The sequence below is a fragment of the Leptosomus discolor genome, chromosome Z, assembly GCF_034619465.1.
Source record: "Leptosomus discolor isolate bLepDis1 chromosome Z, bLepDis1.hap2, whole genome shotgun sequence".
NCBI classification, from domain to species: domain Eukaryota; kingdom Metazoa; phylum Chordata; class Aves; order Leptosomiformes; family Leptosomidae; genus Leptosomus; species Leptosomus discolor.
Window position 1 is genome coordinate 34,915,178 of NC_141419.1, and position 22,840 is coordinate 34,938,017.

Here is a 22,840-nt window from a genome sequence, read left to right on the forward strand (position 1 = left end):
TTGATACTGATACCCTATTTTTACTATTTAAAAAAGACACCAAACCACCTGAAAACTGTCAGGTTTAATAGATGGGTGATAGCGGGCACCCACGTAATTTGAAAGAGGTTGAAACACTCAGATTAAACTCTGAAGTTCAAAGTGACAGATGCACAAGATGAGGGAGTTCACCAGCCTGCTAGAAGTGGGTTTCTGCAAGCACTTCTTCACTGAGCTAGCCAAACACATTTTTCAGAGCCCATCTGGCACAGCACCACACAGCATATCTCTAACATCTCAGATTGGCCAAGAGCACAATGAAAAAATACCACTTCCTGAACCAGAAGCATTTGCAACTAGCAGATTGGCCTCCCAGCTGGCTACTGTTCTGCTTTCTGCTGATCTGGACCTGCTACAACACACTGGTACCTCTAGAATGAGGAAGTATGGCTGATGTGCTTCTCATGAACATACATGAAATGCAGTCTGCCCTTGAAACCCAAGTGTACCAATTAATAAAATTAGGGTGAAGGGGAACAGACTGCTGGGTAGCATTAGAGGGGACACTCTCAAATTCCTCAAATGTAGCACATCATTGCATACATAATCCAGCATTGCTTATGCCTTCCTCTGTTTAAAATAGCTCTTTAGAAAGTGTTGGATCCCTAAATGCGTCTCCCAACAGGGTTTGGGTGGATAGACAGAGTCAAGTGGGTCGCCATCTCACTGGGCCAAGGGGAGAGCCCCTAGCAGTGCTGTGGGAGGCAGTGGCCAGGCCACCCCAGAGCCCTGGGACATGCCTTCAGCTGCAGCCCCAGCATTTGGTCCCTGCCTGAGCCACCGCACTGCTGCCTTGCAGCCAGACGAGGACTGGCTGTGGGATCTGGGCTGGGCCCAGCCTGTGGGCTGCTGTCCTGTTCCATCCCATCGCCATGTCCATCCCCAGGGGGGTGCCCAATGCCTGGGGCTGGGGCTGCCCCCAGTGCTCCCCCCCCCCCTTCCCCCCAGCCCTGGCTGTCCTGCTGCTGGCTGGGGCAGTGAGACAGAAGGAACTGTCAGGCCCTGCCTTGCCAACCCCCATGGGACCCCCCCCCCAGGGAGCCATCAGCTCCCCCAAGTCTTTGACAGCAATTTTCCCCTGCACGTTGTTCTTTCCTTTTTTCCTGCACATTTCACGTGTTATTTGGCAAAGGTATTTCAGATATTTTCAGTAAACTGTGTAATTGAGGAGGCCTACCAGCTGACAGCAACATTGTGAGCAAGTCGTGGGGTTGTATTTGTGGTTTTTTTATTTAATTACGCTGTATGAATTTCAGATTGCTCCTCCCCTGCTGACCTTCTGTAGTACAATTCTGCCAGTGTAATTTCAGTGGTGTCAAATGTTGGCTAAAAATCTCTGTTTATATTGTTTTTCTGGGACTGTTTGCTTTGTCTATTAATGAGCATGGCTAATTACAATCTTTTTATACTGAAAAGCTGAAAATCTGTGTATATCCCCAGTGCACATAGCTGAGTCTTTTGAAGTACTGAAATAATGTAGAAAGCTGGGTTACGCAGGCTCACAGTATCTTTATAAGTTTTTGGCAATTTCTCAGTATAACACAGCAGCATTTACTGCATTGCTATAAGGCTAGAAATCAGTGTGTCACAAGTATTTATTAAGACACTTTTCTATGTCAACTCTTTTTTTCTAATGCACTTTCTCAATAATTGGACTATTATCCCATTTTCGTCATAGTGGTTTTTCACCTCTTTTTTTTTTTGTCTTTTTTATCGTACTGTCTTTCAGGCCTGTGTTTCTACTTTCAGAGTGATCTAACATGAAGGCATTGTGCTACAACTCATTGCAGGAGCTGTTTGCATATTCTTTTTCTCCTTCTTAACGGGTGGGGAGATGTTGATTCATCCTCTTCCTGAAGCTGGAGTGAGTCATCATCGGAGGCAGAGAGCTTTACCATGGAAAACACTTATACATTAAAAGTACAATTTAATTGTAGAGAGCTTTAGTGTTTATTGTTAAATTTTTAAGTGTAACCTCGTAATTTGTTTCATAAAGTTTGTGTATTGTTTTTTGTTGACCTGGTATTGTTTATTCAGATGTGGCAAAACCAGGCAACTACTGTCATAGTACAAATGAGACAAGAACATTTTTCATTACTTTTATATAAAATGTGACATATCTCACATACTGCTAGTATCACTATTTTGGTGCAATAGTCAACATAGTATAGAATACAGTTGCTGTTGAGAGAAATGGAAATGTTCAGCAAAAATAGAAAAGAAAAATAGTCACTTTTGGTAAACTGCCACGTTTGGCCTTGCTGAGTATGTCTCTTGAGGCTGGTGATAACAGCTTGAGTGGGCAGATGGAGTTTCTCCAAGCAGTTCATCCTACACAAGATATAGCAAAATGAGTAAGGAGTTTTGTTGGAGGCTGGGAGAATGATCAGCATCTCTTACATCTATTTCAGAGGCTGATGCCTTCCCTGCTGTGGCTCTGTGTTTGTTCTACCTGGGATGCCTAAAAGAAGTCTTAAGTTTGGGGATATTTGGGAGATGATGATTCAACCCACACTCAGCTAAAGAACTCCACTTTACAAGTGACCTTCAGAGCACTTATGAGATAAACATTAAGTGGAAATTGAGGCTAACAAATTGCATTGTTATGAAATAACATTATCCTGCAGGAGCTCCTGAGTATACTACCTCAGACAGTAAGTCATTAAACACCAGGACAATCATCCATTTTGAGCCAGCTGATAGCAAGCTAGAGCCACCTGGAGTCTGCCTCTGTCATCTTTTGCACCTTGTGACTTCATTTATCTGCAGTAGCTTTTACCCACATCCTGCAAAACTGAGAAGAAACACATTACTCCATTTCCTTAGACAGCCAGGACCTGTAGGTTAACCAGGTGTACTCAACTTTCAAGTACTAGAGACAATGATATGGATGATATAGATCTAAGAGCCTGTATTGTCACCACTGTGTGAGTTACAGCAGTCCTACTGAAGGCACTAATACTTTGAACAAGACATTCCATAGCAAACACAGTACTTCTTCCACTAACACATATTTACTCATTACTGTACAAATTCTTGTTTTAGGAAGCATGTCTCAGTTACATTATTCAGAAAAAAAATTTTTCTGCATACTGAATTATAGTGCTTCCTCAGACCTTCATCTCTTCCTATGACATTACAACAGATTAGATTACAATTTCAGTGAAAAAAGCTACACTATCTATTCATTTGGACCTAATCTGCATGATTCTAGGTATGTCAATTTAGAGTTGGGTTTTGATCATGGGTACCCATGATCCTATGCTATGGGCTGGCATAGGGCTTCAGATCTAGACATAGAACTTCTTTTTCGGTTTTATGCTTAAAAAAAATAATATATATATATATTCATAAGACGCATAATCAAAACTGTGTAATATGTTTTACGGCTTCTCTGTTAAAGGATTTATCTTCATTAATGTGTCATTTCTCATTCAGATCATGTTTCAGCTGCAGACCTCTTTGAAAGCTTGCAAATAGGGAAAAAATCAGACAATACGCATTTGTGTCTTGATACTGGTTTGAAATAGTTCATAAATATTTTGAGGAATTTTCTGACTCATATTAATTGTATTTGGTTTTGCACCACACAAAATATTTATCACTTATCTCTCTCTTTCATCATGGATTAGCCAATATTGTGTCAGCGCCTCATGAAATACTGAATTGGCATTGACTCTCTGGCAACAGGAACTCCGTACTTTAATCAAACATGCACCTGCTTTTATAATTAGCTCTAATACTTAATATTCTCTTAGTTGCAGTAGATACCTTTCTGCAGCTCCAGAGATTTCTAGAATTGTAAAGGGATTTTCCGAGTCTTATTGTGAACCAAAGCTTGGCTATCCAGAAGACACAAAATGTTAGTGAACTGCATAAAGAAATAAAAATAGCCCATGCTGTACTAGAAACAGGCAGAATAGCTATGTGTGAAATCATGTCAAGATGCCATCATTTTAGTAACTGGAAGTCCCATTCAGCTTAAATGATCTCAAGTTTTGTCACTCATTTTAATGTTACCAGGAGTACATCTTAGGGAGGCAGATTGAGAAACCCTTCCAGATTTTTCAACTTGTTAGACTGTCTTCGAGGTATAAGCCCTGACTCTGCTATGGTTGTGTGCCAAAGTAATTTATATGAGGAAAATCTGGACCTTCTAGGAAGCCTCTAGGAAAAAAACATGGAAACCCTGGTTACACAAATCCTTTTCCAAATCGCAGTAAAGCAAAACAGATCTGTATGATGATGAAGTTGTGACAAAAATTGTGTCACTGGAGAAAATATAACTCAGTGCATACGCAGTGGGAAGTGCTAACGGAATAAGGCAAAGAAGTGGGAACACACAAGATTTTCACTGTCCTATACAGTCTATAATGCTAATCAGAGGGTGTATATGACAACAGAAGTGGCATTCAAGAGAAGGAAACATAAATGACAGAGCTTTATTTTAAACAATTGAAAAATATATGACTATGCAAAACTCAGTGCCCTTAATGGAGAAAATTCTTGTGAAAACAAAACACACACACAAAAAAAAAAAAAAAAATAACCTAAACAGGAGAGCAGGTGGCATGTCACAACTGATCCTAGGAGTAGAACTGGGAAGTGTCTTCCAGTGAGAACAAGAAGCAGGATGAGCAGTTCTCTGTGTCCCAAAAGAGACTGAACCCTGCTACAAAATTATGTTGTTGTAACTTCAGAGAGACAACACTAACTGGTAAAATGTTAATAAGCAGATGAAGCACCTGTGGTGTTGCAATATGGAGGTTAAATATAGCTATCTGTGTTTTTAAAGCGTCGTTGGCATTCTGAAATTGATTTGCTTCTCCAAAGTAGCTTATACATCTGCTGCCATTTCTGGATTCTCTGTATTCTTTAAAGAAAATTAATGTATTAAACATTTCCAAGTATCTCCTTAGCAAACTGCATTGCTTTGGTTGTTTCTGTATGTTGAAAAGAATATCAGTGAGTGGATCTATTGACAATAAGCATTCAGGTTAAAACAATAAATCATATCTTACTCCCTGTCTACAATGAGAAGCAAGTATCATATTCTGAAGCTTCAGAATCATTTCAGTAAAGCCGGGACTTGTTTGGAGTGGCATAGCCCTGACTTGACTACCACTACCACACAGAAACAGAAATGACATACAAAATGAATAATAAGAAATTATGTTTTGCTCATTGTCTACATTCAGGGTGTGATAAGAACAGTCAGAAAAAATGCAGGAAACTAGACATTCCATTTTCTCTTGTAATACATGACCCTGACTGTTCCCATTATTAATGGTGGGTTGCTGTGGTTAGGGAAAGTTGTGCAGGAGAGCCTGGGTGTTACTATTTTGCTGAGTAGCTTACCTGCCAAAATTAGGAGTGAAATTTCTGTGCAGAACAGACAGAACTAATTCACAATTAGTCAGTGACTGCAAAACTGATTTACTTCTTTAAAACATTAGAGTAGTTTCATCTCAGACAAAATGAATCTCTTAATGTACTTTTCCCTCAAACCTTCACAAAAGCAAGGTACAGATAGAGAACAATCTAAACTGCAGCATTCCATTTGAAGACGTACTTTTCTGGCCTCCTCCATTTTATGTAATTTCTCCTCAGTTTAAATGTAAGCTTGTTGTTGACTTTCAGGAAAAGAATTTGCATCCAGGAGATTTGTTACAGACGTCTGTATTCAGATGTTGAATAACAATTACTTGTTGTGTTTCCAGCTAAAAACTCAGAAAACTCTTTGTTTTTCAGTTTTACTCTAGACTGGGTTGCTTCAAAGCTGTTGCTGCTTTGGAAGAAATACCACATAGAGCACAATGGATGACATGGTGCAAGTCATAGTTATTCATGAGAAATTTTAAAGGGTTTAAGTTTCTTTCTGTTTCAAAGAGAAGAAACTTTAAGGCATGTTTGTATTTGTTGTAATTTGTCCCATTATAGAACTGCCTAAAGGTACATAAGTCAGAGCTTGATTTGCATCTGAGTTTCCTCAAAGGGGAAAGGTGCAGATGTGACATTTTAAATGTGTCTCAATTCTATACTACAATAAATTATTTATCCCTGGAGCTGCTACAAGTTTTTCAAGAGAATCAAAGTGATTGGGAATATTCAAAGAGCAACATGAGATTCCTAGCCCTAGAAATTTACCTTCTCATAATTATTAATGAAATATTACTGATAGCAAAATACCAGAGACAAGAATGGAATAGTGAGTCCTAAGATGATGGTGATTTAAGAAAAAGGCATGTAATTGATTACTAAAGGGATTTTATGAAGGGTGTTTTAAGTAAAAATTTAGAACAGGTTTGTCAGGTAAAGTTTGTGCCTAAGATAAGATTAGGATGAACATCTGCTAGAACAAAAATAATGAAAGGAATGTTTTTAAGGTACCTGTGGCATAACCAATCTGGTTTATTGTGTTTGTTTAATAGCTAGCACAGACAGGTTCTAGTTGAGGACAGGGGCTACTACATGCTCCTTAAAATATTAAGTGACATTGCAGTGAGTATTAATAAATGGAAGTAGAAACCTGAAGTACCATAGTTAAATACAACTTGGAGTCAAGTCTTTTTCTGTTTTGCCAGTTTAATTTTTTAGCACTACCTGTAGTGCTAATTCTATGTCATATAACATTTTATTGCTGTAAAAATGGTTTGGAAACATGAATTTTCAAAAGTATTTTTATTTTTACAAGATTGCAATTTTTTTAAATCAGACATTCTCAATTGTTCAGTTAGTTGTTTTTATCTTGGTTTTTTCTCCTTTTCCATTCTTTCTTCTTTTTTTTCTCCTGTAGCAAGAGGCAAAAGAGGGACAAAAAAGGCAAAATTATACCTTTATATTTTTGTTTTCATAAAAAGAAAAATCACAAAGAAGTTCTTTTTGTATAAGGAAAGTACTCTTTCAGAGAAGCCTTTTATCTAGGTCCTATATCCTACTATATTCTTCACATCCCAGTGAAGTTATATTCAAACTAGAACCCTAGAGAGACTAGTCATACAAATTAATGAGTTGTGGGTTATTTGGAAGATTTCCAATGAAGCTGCCTCCTATAAACCCCCAATGAAACTGCTTGTTGAATAAGTGATACCAAAAGCCTTCCTTTTGGACTACAATCTAAAGGCAAGCTCCTGTTTTTAATCCTTTTTGACGTATGGGTGGGGTGCAGAACAATAGCAGTGAAGTAGAAATCCTGAGCTTCTTGTCTCACCTGCCTAAGCTGGATCACACCAGCCTGCAAACAGTTTATTCTGTATTTGCTTTTGCAGCTGCTGCATAGTACTTTCTCCTCCCATTTCCTGATGCTGTATTGTTCATATTAATTTAAGAACATATCACAAGGTGTGTACCTGGACTTATTCTAAGAGAACAGCATATTTGACCTACAGTTCAAGACAAGCTGCCTGTCTCATAGGCTGAGACCAGCCTCAGCATAATGGTATTGGTAAATACAAATGTGGTTTTTTAACTTTAATCAGCAGAGAAGAGAGACAGCAATGCACTTCTGTGAAGCAATCCTCCAAAGCAGGGTGAACTTTGCTGTAATGTAACAACAGTTTCATCTGAAAGTATTTAATAACTCTGTTTATGTGAAATTAGGGCTGAAATTGCATAAAACACCGCTTACATGTTTACCAGTTTCACCACTACTGGAAATGTAGCAAGAGTATAATTTTTCACGTTCTTTAAGTTGCAACAAGGAAGTTTGGACATTTGTGAAACATTCTAATGAAACCCTTCTAATCTTGTGAGTATTTGTGCTTTCAGGTATCAGCCTATGTTTTCTTCAGTTAAGTCTTCTACAGCTTTGAGTTTCATCTAGTAGGTTTTGGTCTCCTGGCAAAACAGACATTACTAGTTACAGGAAACAGTGAGAAGAAACCTGATCCATACCTCCCACTCTACTTTCTGCAGGTATCCTGTTGCCTAGCGAAGCTCTTGCCTTTTTACAGATTAAATATTTATGTACACAGTGTGGGAGTCTGTCAGAAAATACCAGAAGCTAACTCTCACCTCTGTGGAAACACTGGCCCTGAGAAAAGACTGATTACAATGGATGAAGGTAATTTTTTAGGACATAAGGTTTATTTAGTAAAAACCAAACTGTTCATGTAAGTTGTGTTATGGTACACAGTTGTTGAGAGTGGTAGAGTAGAGCCAGACTACTATTAGAGTAAAGCTGAGTTAAACCTGTGAAGAGGATAACTGTCTATTTTTAAGCTTCTCAGCTTTAAAAATGTCAAGAAAAAAAGGAACCCACTGATATGAAGGACGTATTAAAAGACCAAAGTTGTTTACATGGGAGAAATACACACAAGTGAATGAGTATAGTTTTGAGTACAGTGACTTATTTTTCAAAAGTTGTGTTGCTAAACTAGGATAACATATGTTCAAATGCTAGTGACTAGTTTGAAAGTTGTGTACATATCTTCATAAACATTTAGAAAAGTGTGATAAAAGAAGGTCTTCTAAGTAAAGTCATTCCAGGATTTACAAATATTTTGTGAATTTTTAGAAAAACAGGACTGAGTTTCCACAGCTCAAAAAGCCATTGAGTACTATTTCAGCCACAACAAGTGACCATGTATGCTTTTAGCCACAGCAAGTGACCATGTATGCTCATGTTTATGTACTATGTCTCCCTTTAGCCATGTCATTTCAAGAAATACAATGTTAGAAAATTAACAATATTGTACAAGGGGATGATCAAAGGGCTGATGAAAGTGACTTCACTGAAAGACTGAAAAGTGGGTTTGGTGGTCTAATAATGTAAGAACCTTTAAGATCTTTCTCAGAATGAGTTCAGAAGTCTTCAGAAGTCTTCAAAACTCTTCAACTTGGCCATAGGACAAGAAGCAATGAAAAATTTAAGCAGAGGGAATTTCAGTTGGACTTTAAGCAAAAAACAAGATAACTGAAAAGACATTTAACAAGATAATAGATAAGAGATAAAAAGTGGGTAGTGGGTAGTAGGTAGTAAATGGGTAGTTTTAATTTCTTTTCTATGACGTATTTTATTTAAGAATATTTTTGAAAGCTTATAACTTTGCTAAAATTCTCCCATTCATGCTGCTTATTTTTTCCCTGAAATCTTAACTCTTATTTGCTAAAGAAAAAATAATTTGCAAGGCAAATAATTTTACCAGGGGATTCTGTCTCAAAGAAGAGAACTTAATACCACAACAAAAAATAAAATTTTTTTATTGCCAAATTTTGTGGTTTTCATACTAGGTTTTCCACAAAAAATAACACATATCCTAACTCTGACATCTTAGAATTGTCATTAAATTGCAACTGTACCCCTAAAGTAATTTTTGTTATATCGAATATCTCTTACAAGACACTATTGCAAGTGTTCAAACTTCATTTTTTTTGATACACACCCTGAGGTAGCCATATTTGGATCTAGCAGGTAACCAAGGTTGGGCCTTAAAAATTAAAATATTCAGCTATATAATATACAGTTATTTTTAGTTTGAGACTTTTATTGCATATGCATTAAGAGGTTTAGATAAGTGAAAGCAGAAAGCCAGATTCTGGGAGTGCTTTTCAAGGGTGTGTAATTAAAGAGTAAATGAAGAGTTGTGCAAAGCCTATAATAAAAGCAGGATGGTTTGCCTTGCCTCACCTTATGGAGCAGGCTGCTGAAAAGCTCTGTGAGGGAAAGATGAGGAAGATTTGTGGCTTTTTCTGTGCAACTTGCAGATCCTCTCCATGTATCATGAAAGAACAGTCTGCACCTACCTAATATTAATGAAATATTTGAAACCTTCCCACACATATTAGTCAAAGTAATTTTTTCTCAGATGTCAAATATAGTTGTCAAGATTTATGCTTAAAATTTAAATACATTACTAAAGATTAAAATTAAAGGAATATTGCCATGGCTGATTTAGAGATATGAATAATACTCCATTAGTGGGACATTGTGGTCTGTTTGTATTCTCAGACAGCTGACTAATGAATGAGCAAAGATCAGGAATACCACAGAATACCAAGTCTAACCTTTATGAAGGGAACAGCTATGTCCATAAAACACATAAGCGCACATCATTTTCCAAGGAAACTTAAGTCTAGATTCTCGTCTTTGCTCCAGTATCTCTGCGGCTTATAGTATGAAGTATGTGCCTTCATAATAGTGATAACATTGACAAAATACAGGAATAAAAATCCTTGCTGTCTGTGATAACAAGCTGTAATATTAACTGTTGACCTCAAAGTTTTCTTCCATTGGTAGCTTATTAATTGATAACTTCTGTATACGATCTTCATGCCAATGTACTATATTAGGATAATGAAGGAATTTTAGTGTTTAAAAGACATGTCAACTGACTGACTGTGTAACTTTCCTCACACTTGAAGTTAAGAATAACAAGTTAAACAACACCATTGTCAACTCTGTTAGGCAATGCCATTGGGCAACGCTGTTGCTTAAGGCAGCGTAACCTGAGAATGTTAGAGAAAAAAATGTGGTTTGACCAGAATGAATAACAAGAAAATGTTTGCATAATGCATTTTCATCTGGAAAAAGTCTGCTTTGTAGCTTGTGACAGTGTAAAGAAACCTCTACCTGTAAAATGCTGTCAGAGTTCATTGTTAAGTAACTTTCAGAGGATAAGATAGAGTTATGAAAGATATCTTTCTCACAGGGTGAATCTTCATATTAGCAATACAAAGGCTGAATTCATGTAGTTGAAAACATTGCTATAAATACGGGCTTAAATATCATAGAACAAGCTGATATCAGTGTGATGCAGTGCTCAATGAGAAAGAAGGACCAGACTACTAAGACTATCCAGCCTGCAGGTAATAGGAGAGGCAGCTACTATTCCGTCCACAAACAGGAGGTCTCAAAAGGCTCATTTCCAACCACTCAGCTATGCTGAATATTGCAACTACATTCTGTTATTTGGATGCTTGTATGGGTGATCAGTAGCAGCAATAAAAATTACAATTTCCACTTTTTGGAATGCACTAAAGAGAAACAATGTGGCCTTGATTATTAGTGCCCATTTGTTCAGTGAATTGGGAGAACAGTTATTCTTTACCCACATCAAGTTTCATACTTCATTTTCCACATAGAATCATAAGCTTGGAGGAGATCTCTAAGATTATCAAGTCCAACCATCAACCTGACACCACCATGCCCACTAAACGATGTCTAGAAGTGCTACTTCAGCATATTTTCGAACACCTTCAGGGATGGTGACTCCACCAGTTCCCTGGGCAGCTTCTTCCAATGTTTGACCACTCTTCCAGTAAAGAAATTTTTCCTAATGTCTAATCTAAATCACCCCTGGAACAACTTGAGGCTGTTTTCTCTTGTCCCATCTCTAGTTACTTGGGAGAAGAGATGCCCCCCACCTCAATAAAACCTCCTTTAAGGTAGTTGTAGAGATAAGGTCTCCCCTCAGCCTCCTCCAGACAAAACAATCGCAGTTCCCTCAGCCGCTCCTCATAAGACTTGTGCTCTAGACCCTTCACCAGGTTTGTTGCCCTTCTCTGGACACACTCTAGCACCTCAATGACTTTCTGGTAGTGTGGAGCCCAAAACTGCACACAGTACTCGAGGTGCAGCCTTACCAGTGCCCAGTACAGGGGCACAATCACTTCCCTGCTCCTGCTGGCCCCACAGTTTCTAATACAGGCCAGGATGCTGTTGGCCTTCTTGGCCACCTGAGCACACTGCTGGCTCATGTTCACCCGGCTGTCGACCAGCACCCCCAGGGCCTTTTCTGCCAGGCAGGTTTCCAGCCACTCACCCCCAAGCCTGTAGCGCTGCGTGGGGTTGTTGTGACCCAAGTGCAGGACCCAGTACTTGGCCTTGTTGAACCTCATAGCATTGGTCTCAGCCCATCGATCCAGCCTGTCCGGATCCTTCTGCAGAGCCTTCCTATCCTCAAGCAGATCAATACTCCCACCCAATTTGGTGTCAACTGCAAACTTACTGACGGAGCACTCAATCCCCTCATCCAGATCATCGTTAAACAAGACTGGCCCCAATACTGAGCCCTGGGGGACACCACTCGTGACTGGCCACCAGCTGGATTTAACTCCATTCACCACCACTCTCTGTGCTCAGCCGTCCAGACAGTTTTTAACCTATCTTAGAGTGCACCTGTCTAGGCCATGAGTTGACAGCTTTCTTAGGAGAATGCTGTGGGAGATGGTGTAAAGGCTTTACTAAATTCCAGGTAGATGACATCCACAGCCTCCACTCATCAACTAGGTGGATCATCTGGTCATAGAAGGAGATCAGGTTGGTTAAGCAGGACCTGCCCTTCATGAACCCATGCGTGCTGGGCCTGAGCCCCTGGTTGTCCTGTACACATCATGTGAGTGCCTCAAGATGAACCTCTCCATAATCTTCCACAGCACCAAGGTCAGGCTGACGGACCTGTAGTTCCTCAGATCCTCCTTCTAGCCCTTCTTGTAGATGGGTGTCACATTGGCAAGCCTCCAGTTTTGGGGTCTGGGACCTCCCCTGTTGACTAGGACTTCTGAGAAATTATGGAGATGGGTTTGGCCAGCTTCTTTACCTGCTCCCTCAGTAGTCTCGGGTGGATCCCATCCAGCCCCATAGACTTGTGAATGTCCAGGTGGCGTAACAGGTCATTAACTGCTTCCTCCTGAATGATGGGGGATTTATTCTGATGTCCATCCCCATCTTCCAGCTCAGGGGGCTGATTACCTTAAGGAAAGCTTGTCTGACTATTAAAGACATAATAAAGGGGGAAACATTCTGTACATCTACCTAAGACAAAGAATCAGTCTTTCACTATGGCTCTTCTGTTGTACCATGCTTTAAAGACATGCCCACCAAACTCTGAAAGACCTTTCTTTCACTGCCCTTCCTTGTCTTGCATCAGAGCACAAAGGGTAGGACATGTTCCATTCGGCCCATTGGTGTTTTTATAATGCACTTGCATTAAGTATAATATTGAATAGCAGAGAGTCTGTGCATTGGTAGAAGTGTCCTGTAACAGTTAGCAATAAAGAGGCCTACTCTCAGATAGCTCATCTAGATATACAGTTATTAAAAGAACATTTGTTTTAAATATTAAATATATTCTTCTGTCGTATTGCTACCTCCCTAAAAATGAGTGGGTAAAATTAGAGGTGTTACTCACAACACAGGACTGGTGCCCCAGCTAAGCACTAAGTTAGTTTGCCCCAACTGCTCCTCACAAGTCACAAATGTCAACAAATTCCTGCCCTGGCAGGTTTGAGGAATTGCTGTGAAAGCTAAAAGTCACTCCACTCTTTTGATGAGAACTGCAGCGTTCCATGCCTTGACATACAATGAGTCATACAATAAAACACACAATGACTGCTAAATACTATTGACAAGAAACAGACACAAAGATATTCTTGCTTTTCCATTTTTTTCCTGTCATAGCCTTGAAATGTCTGTTTATTGCAGAGAGAAATTAATCTGTGTGGGGTTTATCATACTCATATAGTGAGATGCATGACTATTTAACTTGTGCATTATTGATTTAAATACTGCATTTGCAGAGTCAAGGAAAGATATACAAACCTGGCTGATTTCTCCACCCTTTACAGCATCCTTCCTTTGATGTCTGGAGCACCTCTCAGTAGAATAAGCTATGCCTTGTATACCAGCAGTCCCCAGCCATGTAATACACTTGCAAATCTTGCAATTTGAATGAATTACATATCTGACGATTCACAGAGACTCTCAGAACCCAATTATCAGAGCTGGTCTGGATTGGCCCCTTAAGGTGTAACCAGAAGCCATGGAAAGCTCACTCTGATTTTGAGAGCACAGGATTGTTTTAGCTGTTTCCTTGTATTTGATATGACACTTGGCGTACAATGTTGATATTGCAATTAGCATTAAAGTCCCAAGATTCATTAGAATTTTCTGTGCAGGGAATCTCCAGAGGAGCAAAACTGTACATCTGTGAGATGACTCTTAACCCCTAATATACTAAAAATTTCTATAGTGATTTTTTTATCTGAAAGGCATTAAATTAATAAATGCTGTAGCTGGCAATACACTGTGTAAAACATCCCACACTGCGGACTGAATACTGAGACATTATATTAAAACTGGTCCAAAGATACAAAGGTGCTATGTGAGGTTACAACACTAATTTTTTTCTTGACCACATGCAGAACGTGCACATGCTCTATCAGAATAAAATGACTGATTTTAATCTATCTCTATGGAGATTTTCTTTAAAGAATCTAATTTAAATACTAGAGAGTGTGACTTTCTCCTTTTACTATATCATAAGATAAATAGGAGTGCCTGATGATCTTTCCTAAAATATCTTAGATGCATTGCTACCTGTACTGTGCATGTTAACTGAATTTGTTTGGTTGGTTGATTGGTTGGTTTGGTTTTTTAACAAAAATCTCTGCAAACCACTGGAATAAGAATTACTTATTCAGAATAAGTGATTTGGTGTGGGGTTTGTTTCTGTTCCTGGTTTTGGGGGGGGGGGTGGGGGGGGTGTGTGCATTTTTTTTTGCACTTTTAGTTACACCAGTATTCTTGTTCTGAAGAAAGTATTCCACTGTCATCACAGTCCTGGTTCTGGAAGAGGAAGAAGAATTCTGTTTCTCCTGCTGCTGAAAGCCAAAGTAAAACAAGTATCAATTGCCTTTCTTATTTGCAAACATTTGCACACAACAAATGGTTAGAAAACTATTAAAAGGCATATGGCACCACTATAATGGAGGTGTGGGGTTTTATTAATTATCCATCAAATTTTTTAAGCAATAATATATAACCCATTGAAGCACATCCTGAGAAAAAGATGTTAAGCTGTCCCACTTGGCTGATGGTTTGAAACATTCCTTTCAGCAGCTAAACTGTAGTGCCTTTTTTGCTCTAATTCCAAGTATAACACATGTGGAGCTGGAAGCACCACCGTAGAATAGGTTGGAAACCTTTGATAAGCCACAAAAATTGGACTACAGGTTTGAGGACTCTTGTCCCTTAGATGAGAGGTAGTGTGTCTGACCCAGCAGCACATATCTGACTTCTGGAACATTACTGCTACCAGTCTATCTTTTTTATAAAGGTAATCTATTCTGTCCTAGTCTGAATTCGGGAGTCCAAGCAAATTCTCAACCATTCTCTTTTTATCTTTCAATGTGTGGGTGAGAGGGAAAAAGACCGTTCGGAAGAGTAGACTCCAGGAGTGTCATACCAATATCTAGTTTCAGACATGACCTTAGAATGACACTGACTGGCACATTGTCATTGTGATATACCCAGGATCTTTGAGACTGGAAGATTAATAGGGTAACTTGTCTTTCCTTCCAGGGCTTTAGCATATGCTACAATAGTCCCTAGCCCAATTATTTGCATGTGCCAGCTAAACCTTTGTCTGTTGCGGTCAGACAATTGTGTGTTAGCAGTCACTGTGGCTTTTGAGTGGAAAATTATGACACTGTATGAAAAAGTATCTACTTAAGTGACTAAATGTTCAACACGCTGCAACTAGCCAACCTAGGTGGGTCCCTAGGTAGTTTTGGGACAGAACATGAATATACCTGCCACCTATATGAACATCAGTAATAACATTGAAATAGCCTTAAAACCATAAATACCACACCTGTTAAACATACAGCTCCACCTTTCCCCAAGGCTAGTTTGAGACCTAATAATTCAGTGAGTCCAGCTGTGGAAAAGTGACTGCTCTATAGGGTTCAGAATAATTTAAAGAGGAAGTTGTCATATCTCTGTTAAGAAGCCATACTACTGTTTGAAAACTAGAACAGAGACATTTTCACAGGGCTTTGCCAAGCAATTCTTGCATCACATTTCTTTTTCTCTCCCAAAGATGAGAAAAGGGAGAAATAAGAGGGGGTTTTATATCTCAAATTGATACTGCATTCAGTAGAAGTAACAAATTCAAAATACAGTCTTTCTTGCTTTGTGATTAGCAGTTTCAGAACTCAAGAAATAAATGCCCATGAACTTTGCAGGATTCAACAAGGTCAGCTACATAAGAATCTCAGAGATGAGATGCCAGGAGACAACTACATTAATTCAGCTCCTACTGATGTCAATGAGAATCGAAGTTACTCAGGGTATTGACTGCCAAACTTTTAATTCTTTAGAACATTTAAGTAAAACCTCCCAATGATCCAAAATCAGGGACCAAAGAAAGTTATTTTGCTACTGTTATACTTGGCAGGGAGAGGGTTATGTCATTTAGATACAATCACATTAGGCTGTTGGAACAGTGATTCTTGCTATTCTGATTACTTTTTGATATTTGATCCAGAATGAAATCAGGAAAGAAACTGTAAAATTAGAACTGACTCTTCTGGCAAGATTTTTACCAGAAAATCTACAAGGAGAGTGTCAGTTTATCAAAATCAGAATCTTGTGTGGGGATACTGGGACATGAAACACGTAACAGAGTTCACAGTGGACCTAGAACAGAAACTATTGTCGACACCAAAGAGATGTCTACTCCAAAATGTTACTCAAAAAGTTAAGGCAAGCACTATGTTCTTGTTCCACTGGAGATCAGGAAATTAAATATCACGTTATGCTTCAGTGCAATAGCACACATGTAGGAAATCTGAGACCCGTAGCACCTCTTTCTGCATTGCTTCTCATGCTAAAACTTCCCATGCTGTGCTGCTTACCCATGAGCTAATTTCCTCACTATGATACAGCATAGGTCTGTCTATGAAATTTTCTGAAGCTAGTTGCAATAATGCAAGGTCTGAGGCAGGTTCTCATGACTGCTACTCAGATGTTTGTATTATGGGGCAACCGCAGCACATGATATTTGACCTGCCAGAACTTATTGTGATCATACAAAAATTGTAACTACATGAGGACGGCCAGTGTGCATGTTGCCTCAAATTACAGCTACTCTTACCTCCAGGAAATCATAGATCTCCCTAGCTTTATGTACACTATCTAACCCCAAAGCCTCTATGCTTTTAAATTAAAGCTTGTTTCAGTGATGTTGACATGCAGCATTTCTAGGCATGAAGCTCCCATTCCTCAAGGTCTGATCCTGTGAAATGTCCATTGCTGTTGAGATCCTGAGCATAGCAACTTTTTGAGGCGTTTGCTCTGATGTGCCTGTAATGATATCAGACCCGGGCATCTCATCTTACCCCTTTTCCATTCACTAAACTCACAGATAAACCTGGAGTTAAATGTAAAGACTGGATTACCATCCACTTCTGAATTTCTTGAACTCTGTAAATATATTGCACAATTCTATAGGCGATGGAAATATCTTAGCCACAGAGAATGAGAATTTTTGTCATAGGCTAATTTTTCACAACTAGAAAGGAAGGAATTTCCTGAAAAATAAACAGATTATATAAAGAGGCGTTCATGAATATTTAAGTTGATGGCAATTTTCTCAAAAGATAACAGTATGTCTTGGTATGATCCTAATGTGGACATATAGAATCATATTAATTATTGTAGATGGACTTTGTGATGAAATTATACTAAATTATTAGGTTTTTATATTTATTGTTCAGGGGAAAAAATAATTTATGAAGTAATGAGTCTTAACAGATACTGGTCTTTTCAGGACAGAAGTTATGCCCTTCGCATAGCTCTTTCTGTTTTCCCTCAGACTATAGTTGCAAGCGATCAGATACAGTCAGAGCAAATAACTCTAAGTTTGTGTTACACTGCCTTAGGACACTGATTGGATAAAAACATTTCAAATACAGTCAAAAAAGGTGTCTTCCATCTTTTTGCACCTTTTTCCCTTCAATCTCACAAAAGGAAGTGGTTGCTGAAAGAGACACAACACATGAAGGTCTTCTCTTCAGAATATTAGTCAATGTTATCGTCAAGATTTTGATCTTATAATGAAAAAAATAGATTTTAAATATACAGGATTCATGTGCATGTATGCGTTATCCAGGTTATACTATCGGTACAATGAAAGGACTACAGTTTTTCTTTTGTGTTTCATTTGGACTGATTGCTGTTATCTCAGAAGTTCTGCAGGACACACAGTTTTGAGATTTAAATCTGTGTATTTTCTCTAATCTTTCTAATAATACTGCTGGATGGTTGCTCCTGGCAAAAAAAAAAAAAAAAAAAAAAAAAAGCTGCCAATACGAAATGAAAATCCTGTAGCAAAACTGTACACTTGCCTGTAATACTGTATTAAAAATACCACGCCTTTACTCTTAAAAAGAGTAATCAGGCAGAACTTGCTTGACATAAATTGTCTTTTCCTTTTGATAGAGTATTCTTGTAACTACAATAGCAGCATTTATACCTTTCAACTAAGGATGCAAAACATAAGGAATATTTCATGACTGCAAAGAAAACAAGTGCCAGACCAGTTGCATTTGCTCTGAGATCCTCTGAAACATTCTCTTTATGTAACGACACACAACATGGCACATCTGCTTTGTCTTTTCTCTCATATGTTTTCAGGAGGGATTGGTTACGAGGAAAAAGGAAATTGAGAGTGCAGTGCAATGACATTTTTTATGTTTTACTCTGTTTTGATCACTTAAAAATGCTGAATCTAATATGTAAATACTTTTATAGCATGATAAAAATGTGTCCTTAGAATGCAATATAATAATAATATTTTAATAATGATATAATAAGGTCATGTTTTTCCATGCTGGCATGCTTTGATGTCTTTATTTTTTTAGGGAAAAAATTCTCTAGCACTGAGAAAAACAAAAGATAAAAGCTATGAGGCTTTGCAGTTGCATCACCTAAAATAAGTGGTCCTCTTCCATCTTGTGTATCTGTTTTAAGTGGTGTTACGAAGATAACTTCTCTTTCTCTCCATCTTTCAGAACTGCTATTGGCCACTTCTATAAAAAGAAATAACCCCCTGTCACAAAGCAATATGTGCTGGTGCAAAGCATAAAATAGAAGTCACTATAGCAAAAAAGTAGCTAAATGCTGAGACACATGGGATGTGATAAAACTACAAGGCAGACCTTCAGAATTTATGCTGGATACCTCTAGATGTTAGAGCAGTAAGTTTTACTGAAGTTCGCATGAACCAGCACAGAAGTAACATGCTAGGGGATCAGCCATTTTCAGCTACAACTTTATCTGAATTGTATTGTTAGTTTTTAAGTATAAAATATCAGCAGCAAGTGGCCTAGCTATAAACCAAGCATGCTATAAACCAGAAGACTGAGTGTTCCTATTTTAAATTGTGATTTTTAATTAAAAAAAATTAAAAATCCCTCTGTGCTTTCCAGGCATCAGTTTTAAAGTATAAATTAAGATCTCATCTCAACCAAGCAGATATGTTTCTCAGAACAGCCTACCATCTAGGTCCCTTAACTATCTCAGTGGAGACGTAGCCACAGACGGTTGTTCAGTTTCCTTCCTGTGACAGGTGGTTATACATTGATGATCTGCATTGAGGATGATTGGTCATGTTTTCCGTGGAGACTGCGCAAGGCACGATGTTTACACATCAGTGTGAGGATTATGAATGTGGGAACATTTTATGTTTCTCATCAAATGTTTAGCAGTTGTATGTACACACAGGGCAACAAGCAGCTAACAAGAGAATGAGTGACAGGAGTGCTGTGTACTGAGTTTCCATGGGTGGAAGACATGAAAGTTCCTGTGTTGACAGAGGAACTAAAACTTTACATGAAAATTAAAACTTATGTAAAAATGATACCCCTTTAAAATTCAGAAAGAATCATAGAATCATAGAATCATTCAGGTTTAAAAAGTCCTTTGAGATCATCAAGTCCAACCATCAACCCTACTCTACCAAGTATACCCCTAAACCGTATCTCCAAGCACCACATCTGAACGACCCTTGGACATGGACAGAGCCTGATCAGGGAGTTAAAGCTGAAAAGAAATAACATATTGAGATCCACTTTTGGAAGTAGGGTGAAATGGAAATTAATCATAGAATGGTTTGGGTTGGAAGGGCACCTGTGAAGATCATCTAGTCCAACCCACCCTGCCATGGGGGATTCTATTAAACTTTTTTAATAAAAACCAAATCTAAACAGATTGTACCCCAAGGAATCTATTTGCCTCCATTTCTCAAATTATAAGTCTTTCCTTTTACCTCTTAAATAATGTTAGGCAGAAATAGACAGTATCTCAGGGAAGGAATGCATGGTAAAACATAGTTCTGTAGAAAGATCCAGTCTGCCACTCCAAACCCCTAATCTAGTTATGCTGTCTAAAATACTATAAAGACTGCAGGTTAAATAAAACTACAAAATACTTCTGATATTGTACTATTGATTACTGTCTGCACTCTTACTATACAGATGAAGCAGGTATTTTCTCACTGTCCACTAGAAGCACCCACTATCAAAGGTCCTGCTCTGCAAGATCAGGCAAAGATATTTCTTTCCAGAAGCGTTTTGTGGAATCCCCTGTTTACAAAGGAAAGACTGGGGTGGAGTCCACTGTCAATAAAACTATGTAGTTTTGTATTTATTTTATACAATGAGGCTCTTTCCCAGTACAAAGGAAGACACTCATCTAATGAAGATCTTACAGTCTGAAAGAATTGTACTAAATAACTTCTTGAATTGTGAAAGTGCTTTCATTTAGACTGAGTTTTGATCACGAGAGTTTTCTGGGAATTACTTCCATTAGATTGCAGGCCAGTAGAATCAAACATGTGACAGCTTTTTCTTTACAGACATAAGCCTCTTACTAGTAAATGCTATACTCAAAACTGCTCTCATCTTTAATCTTATCTTAAAATGCATTTATAAATATTTCTCTGGCTCTTCCTTCACTTTTCCGACAGTGCTTCTGTGTGTGATTGAGAGTACTTCACAGTCTCTCTCTCGCAGTGAGTACCATCAAACAACACTGTGTTTGCATGTAGCCTTCATCAAACCTTTCTAGTCAGCACTAGAGTTTACATAAGTCTGTTTTCTGGACAGAGTTTTTACGCTTCAACTTTCTTATTGCATAGATAAGTTTAAGTGTTTATTACGTATTTAACTTGGTTGCAAATCATTGTTATCCTTCCAGCTTCAATAATTTTTTGCTCAACTCCCAGCCTAATATGACCTACATTTCAGATTACTTTTAAGCTGTACTGGTTTGGGCTGGGATAGAGTTAATTTTCTTCTTATCAGCCTGTATAGTGCTATGGATTTGTGACAAAAACCCCGACGACAACACACAATGTTTTAATAATTGCTGAGCAGTGCTTACACAGTGTCAAGGCCCTCTCTATTTCTCACACTGCTCCACCAGCAGGTAGGTTTTAGGGTCACAGATGGGACAGCTGACCCCAACTGACCAAAGATATATCCTTTGCTGTGTGACATTGTGCACATCAACAAAAGCTCAGAGAAAAAAGGAGAAAGCAGGGAGTTTTAGAGTTACGGCATTTGTCTTTCCTGTTAAACTGTCTTTGTCTCAACCCAATGAGTTTTCTCACTTTTACACTTTCAATTCTCTCACCCATCTTACTGGGGGGCAGTGAGCGAGTAGCTGTGTAGGTCTTTTAGCTGCTGGCCAGGGTTAAACTACAACAGAATCTGGTAGCTACACAGGTACGTGTTCTTGTGCTGTCTCTTTGGCTAGTGCTACTGAGAAAATTGATTGGAGAAACATAAAAAAAAGTTACGAACTGTGGTGATTGTGGGAGGGAAGGATTAGTGAAACCAACTTGATCTTATTGGTAGTGCAATTATTCTTATTAAATACATTAAACTGAAATGTTATACAATTATCTTGAGGTTTTTTGTGGCCCCAAATCAGCAGAACGTTAAAAATAAAAATCTCTAACAGAATACAGCAAAGGTTGTTTCTTTTTCATTATTTTTGAAAATCCTATATGATTCTCTAGAAGTGCAAAGGTAATTAAGGAGACAAAATAACAGAGGGCAAGAAATTCACTGCTGAACTTAGTCTGTCTAGGGGAAGTGATAAAATCTTGTAATGAAGCCCTATGAGACAAAAGTTTTCTCCCTAGGAATGCTGGTCAACAGTGATAAACCTTTCCTGTCAAAAAGGTACTATTTATGCATAACGAAGAAAGGAAATACAAAGAGGGGAATAATTACTTATTTACCCTGATTAAATATTAAATATAAAATTAGAAGTCTCTTGGCAATTGCAACCTGCTGTGCAGGCTACAGGTGAATCTGAGTTTAAGCTACATCTTCTGTATAAAATGCAGAGCTGCAGTCATTACAGCATGCACTGAGGCATGAGGGTAAAATGGCAATCTGAGAAGCTCTTTGCAAGATGGACTAGTGTGTGTTATTTTTAACAACTGCTCTGGTGTGCTGTATTTCAGAGTTCTGTAGTCATCCATAATAGATTCCACTCTGAAAAGAAAAGCACCCAGGCAAGAAAGAACATAATTAAATTCCTTATGATTTTTTTTTATGGGAAAGGAACTCAGGAATACTTTAAAGAGAGCATTACGAAAGAACAAAGTATTGAGCTTTGCCCTGAATGTAATTATCTATTCTAGATGAGAAGAAAGTCAGGTGAGTATCCGTTACCCTTAGAAAGCACAATCCCTGCTCAAGCTGCATTTCTTGATCTGCCATATGAAAATGTTCTGTTAGCTTCATTAGATATACACAATTTCAACCAAACCAATACTTTCAGTAATTACTTTGCCAACATCATAATTCTTGATGACCTCTGTTACTTCTGGAAGTGTAATTTTAAGGCCTTTTCAACGGGCGTAAAGAAGTTTTTAAAGGCTTTAGGCTTTTTAGTGAAATATTGACAAGCAGTGCACAAGTAGCAATGGTGAGAGCCATAGCTAGATAGCTGGAAACTCTGTAATAACATCAGTTCGGTTGCTGAACTTACAGCTACATAGAT

At 38.3% G+C, this 22,840-nt stretch overlaps 1 protein-coding gene across 1 annotated transcript in view; it reads left to right on the top strand.

Annotated features, from left to right (window-relative positions):
- The first annotated feature begins 157 nt into the window (after window positions 1-157).
- Window positions 158-22,840, top strand: part of LOC147413269 (uncharacterized) — a 37,479-nt gene continuing 14,796 nt past the window's right edge. Inside the window, exon 1 of the mRNA XM_086480085.1 lies at window positions 158-404. Within this exon, the coding sequence (XP_086336211.1) occupies window positions 158-404 (247 nt within the window). The remainder of the gene's footprint in view (window positions 405-22,840) is intronic.